At 43.1% G+C, this 12,593-nt stretch overlaps 1 protein-coding gene across 19 annotated transcripts in view; it reads left to right on the top strand.

The window, feature by feature from the left end:
- LOC112267126 (neural cell adhesion molecule 1) overlaps positions 1-12,593 on the top strand; it is a 115,175-nt gene that overhangs the window by 80,136 nt on the left and 22,446 nt on the right. For 8 of the 19 annotated variants that reach the window (XM_042297431.1, XM_042297430.1, XM_042297429.1 and 5 more), the window contains exons 4-10: positions 530-673; positions 1,173-1,310; positions 1,478-1,595; positions 2,337-2,497; positions 2,792-2,934; positions 5,889-5,912; positions 10,267-10,296. In XM_042297431.1, coding sequence (XP_042153365.1) covers positions 530-673; positions 1,173-1,310; positions 1,478-1,595; positions 2,337-2,497; positions 2,792-2,934; positions 5,889-5,912; positions 10,267-10,296 — 758 coding nt within the window. The remainder of the gene's footprint in view (positions 1-529; positions 674-1,172; positions 1,311-1,477; positions 1,596-2,336; positions 2,498-2,791; positions 2,935-5,888; positions 5,913-10,266; positions 10,297-12,593) is intronic. The other 11 variants (XM_042297435.1, XM_042297428.1, XM_042297437.1 and 8 more) reach the window with 2 other exon arrangements.

Genomic DNA, 12,593 nt, shown 5'->3' with positions numbered 1-12,593 from the left:
CAGAGCGTTAAATTGTTATATTAAGAACCCTAAGCTGAAATGTTCTTAACCTTCAGTATAGTTATGAAGGAAAAGCTCTAACTTTTTATTGAGGGCTTGAGGGAAAAATATCTTTATTTTCTGTTTTTCAGCTGGAGATGGATTTTTCATCAGTTCAATAAACCCCTCCAAAGCCCATTAAGACAAGGCCTAATGTCTGTTGTGCATGTCTTTTGACTAATGGTTTCTATAGCTAAACACTGCCAAGCATCAGCAGTCCATCATCTAAACCCTTTATGGTTTCACACTAGGCACAACATGCTAATGTGTTTAGAATAAAGGCAGTTAAGAGGCTGAGGTGTAGGGGGAAACAGTTAAATGAACCCATTGCTATGTCTCAAATAGCACCCTATTCTCTATGTAGTGCACCCTATGGGCCCTGGTCAAAACTAGTACACCACGTAGGGAATAGGGTGCCATTTGAGACACACCCATTATGTTCTTCATGGTTTTAAATGGTTGACTAACATTCTTGTATTTTGTCTTGTAGAAAGGATCACCTTCAAGAACGCCCCCTCCCCCCAAGAGTTCAATGAAGGGGACAACGCCAACATTGTCTGTGACGTCATCAGCTCCCCTCCCCCCACCATCATCTGGAAACACAAAGGAGTGAAGATTCAGATGGAGAAGGATGGTGAGATAGATGCCATTTAGCCTGGAGTAGGGTTGCACAATTCCAGTAACTTTCCCCCAAATTCCCATGTTTTCCAGAAATCCCCTTTGAAGGAATCAGGATTTCCTGCTTAAATCTAAAAGCAGGATTTGTGAAAAACCTGTGAATTTTGGTAAAGTTATCAGAATTGTATAATGCTAAAGGGTTCCTATATTTTTGCTGTTTCCTTTTTCCACTCCCCCCCCCCACACACACTCTTTGACTGTCAGCCTTGTCACCCGTTGTTACTCAACCATGTCAGAAAAGTCCCTATCCAGCTGTCAGACAATGTTCCATTTGAGCAATTCTTTGACAAATGTTATAACTGGTGGGTATGAAACTGTTTAAACACTTTAATTAAAGAATTTACATAGAAAGTGAGATTTTGAGTTAAGGGGTCTCCGTCTGAAAAGCCCTTTCTTATCCCTCAATCAGAATACTCATACATTACAATTTAATTCTGATTTGATCCTTCTCTCAGTCCGCTTTAAGATCCTGCCCAACAACCACCTGCAGATCCGAGGCATCAAGAAGACAGACGAGGGGTCGTACACCTGTGAGGGCCGCCTCATGGCCCGGGGAGAGATTGACCTCAAGATCATTAGGGTCATCGTCAACGGTCAGCCCACTTCTTCCTCCCTCTCTATTCCCTTGTCACTTTATTCATGGTTTTGACACCATTTTGTGGTGTTAAGCCATCTATCAACATCCTAGACAGAAGATGACTGTGGGCTGGATTTCAGCCGTAATAACTTGGTCTCAGGTGTGTTAATGTCCCTCCCTCAGTGCTCCCTACCATCCGGGTGTGGCAGTCTGAGGTGAATGCCACAGCAGGTGTGGACCAGTCTGCCATGTTGACCTGTGCTGCTGATGGATACCCAGAGCCCATGGTGACCTGGGCACGGTAAGACTGGAGCACATACTCTATCTTACGCGCACACGCACACACTCAAGGCTGGTAGACTGATATACCACTAACCAGTGTTTTGCAGATGTCCATCTGACCATGGAACTCATAGGCTACCAACACCAATGCGAGTGATGCGAGTCCCCTGCCCTTGGTTTTCTGTTGGCAGTGTAGTGTATTGCTCTCACCTTCTTAGAAGAGTTAGAGGAGCTGTTCCCCTTGATGCTAGGTGAGGGAAAGGACTGGTGTGAACTCCATGTGACACTTGTCTTTGGGGTTGAGTCTTAGGTAAAGGGGGAAGAGCTATTTTAACTCATCAGTCAATGTGATAAGCTTTGAGCCTAGGGGTCATTGTCAGTGCCAATAAATAAATGGCTTTCTGGTATAGACTATAGAGATCATGATTGAAGACTGGATTAAAAATATTCATTGTCATTAAATCGGAAATAGCGATTCAATGTCACACTGAAACATTATTTTGATAAACAATGAATTGAGATCATTTGAATTAAGTCTGTTTGACCTACTTCACAGAGGGAAAAATACTTATTTATTTATTAGATAAAAATTCTCATCAAGCGTAGTTAGCAGCAGACTTATTTTAGTTGTGTCGTCAAATCCGATTCTCTTCGTTTCACAAAAGCTGATTGTAAATCAGAATAATCAGTGTGTGTGTGTGTGTGTGTGTGTGTGTGTGTGTGTGTGTGTGTGTGTGTGTGTGTGTTTCTCTCCCCCCAGAGCCGGTGTTCTTCTGGAGTCAGGAGACAAGTACAGGTTTAATAAGGACGGTTCAGAGATGACCATCATGGAGGTAGCCAAGCTGGATGAGGGAGAGTACACCTGCATCGCTAAGAACAAGGCTGGGGAGAGCGAACAGGAAGTCAGCCTTAGAGTGTTTGGTGAGGGACTCCTCTCACTTGGTGCTGACAGATGATTGACTATGTGATGGGTTTGTGATGGTTAATCATGGTTTGTCTATATTTATTCACAGTGGGAGGATTTTAACATTGGATTATTTTGGGGGTTATGTTGTGATTATAACTCTAGGTTTTAAGTTCTATCATCAGATCTGGCAGGTGATTGATGTCACTATGGGATTGCATACTGTGAATGTAGCTATACTGTAGGTCATACAGGTGAGTGTCACTGCAGGTTGGTTATAATGGCTCTGTGTGTGTCTGCCTTTGCTACAGTGAAACCTAAGATCACCTTCCTGCTGAACCAGAGTACGTCTGAGATGGCTGAGCAGGTGACTCTGACCTGTGAGGCGTCAGGGGACCCCACCCCCACCATCAACTGGAGCTTTGGCCTGCGCCCCTTCACTGAGGGAGAGCAGGTACAGTAGAGGCAGCCCACAGAGAGAGGCCAGCCTGGGGCTGTGTCCCCACTGCAGAGGGACACTCAGAGGATGTGTTTCACTTAAACATGGCAAGGCTCCCTTAGCCAGGTTCATCTCTGCTGATTAAGTATGACCCCAAAGCTTCAGCTAGCTAATAGAAGTTCATATTACTACCTAGTAGCTACCTAGTTACCATCCCACCTTAGACATCTTCCCTATAGCAGCTTAGGCCTATTTCCCTATACATGTAGCAGCTTAGACCTATGTCCCTATAGCAGCTTAGACCTATGTCCCTATAGCAGCTTAGACCTATGTCCCTATAGCAGCTTAGGCCTATTTCCCTATACATGTAGCATCTTAGACCTATGTCCCTATAACAGCTTAGACCTATGTCCCTATAGCAGCTTAGGCATATTTCCCTATACATGTAGCAGCTTAGACCTATGTCCCTATAGCAGCTTAGACCTATGTCCCTATAGCAGCTTAGACCTATGTCCCTATAGCAGCTTAGACCTATGTCCCTATAGCAGCTTAGGCCTATTTCCCTATACATGTAGCAGCTTAGACCTATGTCCCTATAGCAGCTTAGACCTATGTCCCTATAGCAGCTTAGACCTATGCCCCTATAGCAGCTTAGGCCTATTTCCCTATACATGTAGCAGCTTAGACCTATGTCCCTATAGCAGCTTAGACCTATGTCCCTATAGCAGCTTAGACCTATGTCCCTATAGCAGCTTAGACCTATGTCCCTATAGCAGTTTAGACCTATGTTCCTTACAGCAGCTTAGACCTATGTCCCTATAGCAGTTTAGACCTATGTCCCTATAGCAGTTTAGACCTATGTCCCTATAGCAGCTTAGACCTATGTCCCTATAGCAGCTTAGACCTATGTCCCTATAGCAGTTTAGACTTATGTCCCTATAGCAGTTTAGACTTATGTCCCTATAGCAGTTTAGACCTATGTCCCTATAGCAGCTTAGACCTATGTCCCTATAGCAGCTTAGACCTATGTCCCTATAGCAGTTTAGACCTATGTCCCTATAGCAGTTTAGACCTATGTCCCGATAGCAGTTTAGACCTATGTCCCTATAGCAGCTTAGACCTATGTCCTTACAGCAGTTTAGACCTATGTCCCTATAGCAGCCTCTGCTAGTCCCCTGCAGATTGCTACATACAGTCATCTATGGATCTTATATTTTCATACAATGCCACATAGTCCATATACGGTGCCTTCGGAAAGTATTCAGACCCTTTGACTTTTCCCACATTTTGTTAATTTACAGCCTTATTCTCAAATTGATTACATTTTTAGCTCATCATTCCACACAAAATATCCCATAATAACAAAGCAAAAACAGTTTTTTAGAAAAAAACCCGGAAATATTACCTTTACATAAGTATTCAGACCTTTTACTCAGTACTTTGTTGAAGCACATTTGGCATCGATTACAGCCTCGAGTCTTCTTGGGTATGACACTACAAGCTTGGCACACCTGTATTTAGGGAGTTTCTCCCATTCTTTGCAGATCCTCTCAAGCTCTGTCAGGTTGGATGGCGAGCGTCGCTGCACAGCTATTTTCAGGTGTCTCCACAGCTATTTTCAGGTCTCTCCAGAGATGTTCAATCAGGTTTAAGTCTGGGCTTTGGCTGGGCCACTCAAGGACATTCAGAGACTTGTCCCAAGTCACTCCTGCGTTGTCTTGGCTGTGTGCTTAGGGTTGTTATCCTGTTGGAAGGTGAACCTTCGCCCCAGTCTGAGGTCCTGAGAGCTCTGGAGCAGGTTTTCATCAAGGATCTCTCTGTACTTTGCTCCATTCCTCTTTGCCTCCATCCTGACTAGTCTCCGAGTCCCTGCCGCTAAAAACATCCCCACAGCATGATTCTGCCACCACCATGCTTCACCATAGGGATGGAGTCAGGTTTCCTCCAGAGGTGACGCTTGGCTTTCAGGCCAAAAAGTTCAATCTTGCTTTCATCAGACCAGAGAATCTTGTTTCTCATGGTCTGTGAGTCTTTAGGTGCTTTTTGTCAAACTCCAAGGGGCTGTCATGTGCCTTTTACTGAGAAGTAGCTTCCATCTGGCCACTCTACAATAAAGGTCTGATTGGTGGAGTGCTGCAGAGATGGTTGTCCTTCTGGAAGGTTCTCCCATCTCCACAGAAGAACTCTAGAGCTCTGTCAGAGTGACCATTGGGTTCTTGGTCACCTCCCTGACCAAGGCCCTTCTCCCCCAATTTCTCAGTTTGGCCAGGCAGCCAACTCTAGGAAGAGTCTTGGTGGTTCCAAACTTCTTCCTTTTAAGGATGGAGGCCACTGTGTTCTTGGGGACCTTTAATGAGACAGAAATGTTTTGATACCCTTTCCTAGATCTGTGCCTCAACACAATCCTGTCTCGGCTCTCTGCGGACAATTCCTTCGACCTCATGGCTTGGTTTTTGCTTTGACATGCACTGTCTACTGTGAGACCTTATATAGACAGGTGTGTGCCTTTACAAATCATGTTCAATCAATTGAATTTACCACAGGTGGACTCCAATCAAGTTGTAGAAACATCTCAAGGATGGTCAATGAAAACAGGATGCACCTGAGCTCAATTTCAAGTCTCATAGCAAGGGTCTGAATAATTATGCAAATAAGGTATTTCTGTTTTTTTTATATCTAAAAACCTGTTTTTGCTTTGTCATTATGTGTGTAGATTTCTGAGGATCCTTTAAAAAAAGTCATTTTAGGATAAGGCTGTAACTTAACAAAATGTGGAAAAAGTCAAGGGGTCTGAATACTTTCCGAAGGCACTGTAGCTAAGTACCAATGATCTCATCTCGTCCAATAGACAGGTAATGGGTGGGGCCATTTAATCAGAGACACGCTGTAGGTACCTGTACAGGATAGGAGGAGTGTGGATAGGTGGAGCCCACGGGAAGGTCCGTTTACTTACATTCTCTCCCCTGCAGGCACATCTAAACAGGATCTATCAGGTATGAAATCAGTGTGGCACAGAAATGGAACAAAATCAGTTGATAAAACAAATTGCGTATGGGGTATGAGATTCGACAAAAACCCTGATAGGATCAAATAAGTATTTTTATCGAATTTTCTTGTCTGCTCTTCAGGCAATATTCCTTGAAAATCCTCAAGCTATGATATTATCAGGGTTCATGAAATCGATTCAAAAATGGCATGTTTTCCAAATATAGCCTGACTTTTTCGTTGCACTGGTCCTTACATAAAAGAGTGGTTCTGGGTGTTTGAACTTTGGGGGTTTCCTCTGCCTTGTCAACTGAGGTCAAAAGAGAAAACAGTTACCGTAATGACCTTAAAAAGAGAACCTCCTCATTTCTGTGTTGCCATTCCCGGTCCGATCATCTCCGTCTCTATGCATATGGGCAGCTCCGTGCCATACTGCTGCTCAGTCTGTGTCCCTCTCTGTCCTCTCATGTAGACGATCTGTCTCATTGCATATCTGTCATCAATCATTCTGTCAAGGTTGAAGCCAAAAGCAAAATGCCTGAGTTTGCACCTGTGTTGTACTGGTATAGCCATCTCTCCATGGTGGTGGGTGAAGAAATGATTAGCAGCCTGCATTGAATTATCATTAGGAACATATTTAAAAACAGGAGCATTAAGGTGTGGCCTTCACAGCTGTGGCCTGGCACTGTGGGTCTCGTGGGCAATGATCCCGGAGGGAATGTCTTCTTTATAAGAAGCCAGGATAGCGTGATTTGGAAAATGGCTGCTAATTGTTTTTGAACCTGGCTGTCCCTCATCTCTGCCGTGCTAGCAACACTTATCACAGCGGCTGTGGTTCAAATACGTTGGTAGACAGGTGAAAGGGGAAGCTAATGATCAATTCTCACATGAAATATGTGCCACAGTCATCTATCCAGCTATTATGGTGAATTGTTCATATAGGCCTATTATTTTAATCAGTGTTGTTGTCTTTGCTTATTGGCTATCAGCATGACAATTGTGGTTTTGTTTTTCCTATGTGGAATTGGTGTTGAGGGATATTTGTGAGAATCGTGTCTGTGTTACAAGTGTGTGTGCATGTGCATGCTGTGGTGTGCTATTCACTAGTGTGTCATGCTACATATATCTTTGCCACCTCTCTCGGTGCTTTAACGTTCCTTTACATTCTCCAGTCTGCTGACTGTTGTACTCATAGACCTGGTGTAAAGAGGTGCTGGATTACCATTATCCCTGTTGACACGGTGTTAAAGTTTATTATTCCCTCAGAAAGCTTCCACTCATCCACTCGAGTCTGACTGTTGTCTTAGGTAATGTCTGTAATGACTAATAACTATAGCCTAAGAGGCTTTACTTTATAAAGAATATGTTTTATTTTTTATTCTACACAGCACATTCTCTCCTTACACATTTACGATAGTGATGGCAGACAAATTCACATGGTCACATTTGTATATCTACATAGACATTGAGATGGCAGTTGAGATGATCAGATTGGCAAAAGGTTTGAACCCATAGAATAGCCTAAATGTGGGTCACACATGCCATGGTAACGTTGTCTTCCAAGAAGATACTGTATGTTTTAGCTATTACATAAACAAGTTTATCCCAGCTTACTGTTCTATTCTAGTGCTCTCATACTCATATTTGTTTTGTAATTACGTCGTTGTTTCAACCCCCTTATTTGAAGGCACTTGTTGTAACAATTGTTAATAGCTCAAATGTAATTGAAGTGTTTATGCATGATTTGGATATTATCTCTCAAACTGAAAGGCTGGGTTATATGAATATACAGTATATTACACATTATACTTGATTTACAAAGTTTGCAAGCTGCAATTATCTGAGAACATTCAGGCTCTGGAAAGGAGGAGCAAACTCGCTTGAAAATGTGTTTCTTCAAAGCTCATTAGAGCTCAAACTTGGTACAGATGACCAGATATTGAATATTTCAGATTACTGTGTATTAAATCTTACTGGAGCTGCCTAATTTATGATAATGCGCTCCATGGAAACACAATGAGATCGGTCTAGTATTCAGATAGTTGAGAGATGTAAAGAGAGTAGGAAAGTAGCTATTAACTCTTGGGAATAGCCATTTGAAGGTGAAATGTTCTGAATGATCAGAGAGCTCAATCATGTGGTGCTGTTGGTTGCTGTTGGCTGCTGCACTACAACATGATTGGTTCAGGGAGCGTTGTTGAAAAAGAAGAATGCTTTCAATCCAAGGGCTTGCTTTACTAAGCACTGGTACAGTAGGGTGAGACTGTAGAGAGGCTGTTGTTCTCTAGCTACACTTCTAACACAACGCTCATTTATGTGCCTGTCTGGTCAGTGGTGGTACAATGTGGTTCTCTGGACATTGAATGGCAGTTTGTTCTTATGGTATGACAGTTGGAATGCTGCTAGCCAGGATAAATGATGGAGAGCTTCCTAACTGATCCCAGTCAGGATGGGAAAAAAACACTTCCCCAGCCCAGTCCTGTAACCATACCCTACTGTAGGGCTGTTTATGACTATAGAGAGGATGCCTTTTGTGTGGTGCCGGGTGAGATAGTTATGTGAGTGTTTCTTCTGTAGAATCTCCTCTACAACAGTGCCTCTCTTCCTCCCCCCTCCCCCTCCTTCAGTGATGTGATCATACATCACAGCTGAGAGAGACGCTCGCTGCTCACTGCTTACCCAGGGGATGAGGAGCGCTGCATGGAAATTAGATTTGTCTGGGGGGGGGGTGTTATTTAGTGCTGGTTTGCACTAAACTGATTAGATGCCATGGTGTTTACAGCTCTCACCATCAGCTAGTAATTTGCTTTTGGTCCATGTCCCATTGTTTAAACAAACATAAAACATGGGTCTGACAGTGATATGTGTCAACTCAATTCCATACCTCACAGTTCTGTGTCAGACCAGCCACGACCAGGGGTGCTGTTAGTTATGCGTCCTGTAATAATGAGCAGCAGCACCGGTATTACGGAGCTAATTGAGCAGCAGCTCCTCCTCTGCGCCGTGGGGTTTGGAGCCAAACTGTTTTTCTGACGTAGGTGTTAAATGGGCCTGTCTTGCTGTGTGTGTCTCTCCTGTCCTGCCACACCCCAGTGGGCCGTAAAGAATAGTGATATCATATTACCAACACACTCAATATCTACATTAGCTACATACGATGGCTCAATATACAGTACATGCTAAGATGTTCATCTGGACCCTCCCTACTTAGGATGAGTCTTCACTCAGTATCTTTAACTTGACATAGTGTATTGTTGGTCTGGTTTATTCATGTGTGTGGTTCTGCCCTGCAGTGTGAGTAAAGCTTTTTCCCAGTGTTAACTAGTCTCTTGATGTGTGTGTTGTGTTTCTCTATGACAGGCAGTGAGTCTACAGTGGTATAGACTAGCCCATATTAAAGATAGATGCCAGAATAGAAGCCAGATGAATTCACTCATTATTCACTCATTATTCATTATTCTGTGAGTGAGTGATTGGAAGGCGTCCAGCTCTAAACGAGAGAGGATGGTCTGGAAGGAATGTTAAGATTGACTGTATTAATAATGAATTGAGTTCTGGGCCTTTTTGCCTGCAGTACGTTTCAGCAGATGGGACACTTGGTTGTTTTCTACGTCTGATGGAAAGCTGTTTACCATTTTGCTTGTTGTCTGGCTTCCATACTCCTTTCCATTCATCACTACGCCGTCGTCCATTATCAATCATCTCTCCTTCATGCCTCTTGTTTCTCCTTAACATTAGGAAACCCATAAAGCATGTTCTATTACAGTACCTGAATGTCAGAATTCAGAGAAAATAAATCCTCTATAAGTAAATACTTTTTTAATCACGTTTGATTATGTTTTTGTCGTGCTGAATTGTGTGTTAAGTTTTGTGTTGATTATATAACTTCATATTAAATGTGGATTCATCATGATTGATAATCATGAAAACAATTCTTAATAATTAGATTTTGAAGATGATATATGGAGAAATGTTGTATGATTTTTTATCTCCAGCATCCCTCCATGCTAGCTCCAATGTAGTGTATATTATTTACACATGAACATGTACCCAGCAGGCTAAACTGGTTGAAATTATGTCATTACACCATTTTAGCCCGCTGGCTAGGCTTTTTCTGGTTTGATGCTGAGTAGTTTAATACAACTGAGGAGTGTGAAGGTTGATGAGTCTAATTGTTTTAACGTTTTAGCGTTAGCCCTTTTCACTGGACTACAGCAGGTAAACGTTCGGGTATATGGGCAGTGTTGTTGAGTTGCATGCTTGTCTAGTGTTGTTTGTCCTAGCTGTGAGGTACTGGATGAGGATTCCTGTCTATGGATTGCTTTGCTTTTTGTTGTTTTATTCTGTCTGTGTCCTCTACAGGCCTCTTGGACTCGGCCCGAACAACACAAGGTATAGCTTCTATACTATACCCAATACCCATCACTATCTACCAAATACTATGCCCATGTATCCTCTTTCACCATATTGATTTTCTGCTTTACAGTTCTCTTCAACACTGTTTTCTATTGTTGCCGTAGTCATGGAAACTGATGGAGAAACTCTTATCAGTCCTCTTTGGTTTATTAGTATGGCTTCACTCAGCCTGAAAAATTGTCCTTGAAACCTGTAGCCAGGTATCAGACAACTGGTGAAGGATGTTTGTTCTCATTCTTTCCAGGGAATAAGATCTAGGGTACACCAATGATCGAGCTGAGCTAAAATTGCTTGATGTTTCCAATAGGCAACACCACCCTGCATTATTAATAAACTCTCTGTTGTTGAAAACCATAGTTATGAAACTTTAATGAATCTATGTTCTCGTGTTGCAAATGAACAGAAATTGATGCTCTCCCTTTGGACACAGATTGAGATTGTGTATCATGGTCTGGTCTGCTATTGTCCAGTCTTTGGCCATGATGATGAGTTGTTGTTGACCCTCTTTGACCTCACAGTACAACCCAAAAATGGAATGTTCTATCTACACTACACCAATATCTTATGAATGTACCTGGCACGTGGACTACATCGCTTCACCAAGAACCACAATAAGACCTGCCTGTACATAAGGGGTGGCATATGTGAGAGCAGCACAAGGCTGGCGGGACACTGTCACACTCTCTGGCCACCCTTTCAGCTCTGATGTAATTAGCCTTGTCAGTGTTTGGAGAAGGTGGGGGATGGAGGGAGGAGGAGAAGGTGGGGGATGGAGGGAGGAGGTGGTGGAGGCCGGTGGGGTTGGAATGAAAAGCGGACTGACTGCCTTGCCTGTGTTATGTAAGCATTTCCTCAGGCATACTTAATGCCCCAGACATGCTGCTTCTGTTGAATTTGAATACAGAACTAATGAGCACTATTCTTCTCTTAGTTAGTTTCCCAAATCACATATAGTAGACTATTTTTGACTAGTGCCTATAGGGCTCTGGTCAAAAGTAGTTCACTATGTAGGGAATAGGGTGCCTTTTGAGCCACTGCCTTAGTTAGTTTGTCCCCCAGACTGGTCCCTACTGTAGCTAATTGAACAACACAGAGGCATTCATGGGATGGTTCACATACAATGTGTGGGTGTTGAACTTCAAAGCAATGCAAAATAAAATGCAGAGGTCGCCAGGAGTCCAGCTCTTCTACGACACCTAACATGAGTTTAACAGTGGTTTGGACTGGCGTGAGAGTTCCAGACCCAGACTGTTCAGTGTCAACAACAAGAGTTCCAGACCCAGACTGTTCAGTGTCAACAACAACATCAAGAGTTCCAGACCCAGACTGTTCAGTGTCAACAACAACATCAAGAGTTCCAGACCCAGACTGTTCAGTGTCAACAACAACATCAAGAGTAGCAGACCCAGACTGTTCAGTGTCAACAACAACATCAAGAGTAGCAGACCCAGACTGTTCAGTGTCAACAACAACATCAAGAGTAGCAGACCCAGACTGTTCAGTGTCAACAACAACATCAAGAGTAGCAGACCCAGACTGTTCAGTGTCAACAACAACATCAAGAGTTCAGACCCAGACTGTTCAGTGTCAACAACAACATCAAGAGTAGCAGACCCAGACTGTTCAGTGTCAACAACAAAATCAAGAGTTCCAGACCCAGACTGTTCAGTGTCAACAACAACATCAAGAGTTCCAGACCCAGACTGTTCAGTGTCAACAACAACATCAAGAGTAGCAGACCCAGACTGTTCAGTGTCAACAACAACATCAAGAGTAGCAGACCCAGACTGTTCAGTGTCAACAACAACATCAAGAGTAGCAGACCCAGACTGTTCAGTGTCAACAACAACATCAAGAGTAGCAGACCCAGACTGTTCAGTGTCAACAACAACATCAAGAGTTCCAGACCCAGACTGTTCAGTGTCAACAACAACATCAAGAGTTCCAGACCCAGACTGTTCAGTGTCAACAACAACATCAAGAGTTCCAGACCCAGACTGTTCAGTGTCAACAACAACATCAAGAGTTCCAGACCCAGACTGTTCAGTGTCAACAACATCAAGAGTTCAAGACTGTAGCAGACCCAGACTGTTCAGTGTCAACAACAACATCAAGAGTAGCAGACCCAGACTGTTCAGTGTCAACAACAACATCAAGAGTTCCAGACCCAGACTGTTCAGTGTCAACAACAACATCAAGAGTAGCAGACCCAGACTGTTCAGTGTCAACAACAACATCAAGAGTTCCAGACCCAGACTGTTCAGTGTCAACAA

This window comes from Oncorhynchus tshawytscha, linkage group LG14 (assembly GCF_018296145.1).
Source record: "Oncorhynchus tshawytscha isolate Ot180627B linkage group LG14, Otsh_v2.0, whole genome shotgun sequence".
Lineage (NCBI taxonomy): Eukaryota > Metazoa > Chordata > Actinopteri > Salmoniformes > Salmonidae > Oncorhynchus > Oncorhynchus tshawytscha.
Note: the sequence above shows the minus strand (reverse complement) of the source record. Positions and strands in the feature narration are given on the sequence as shown.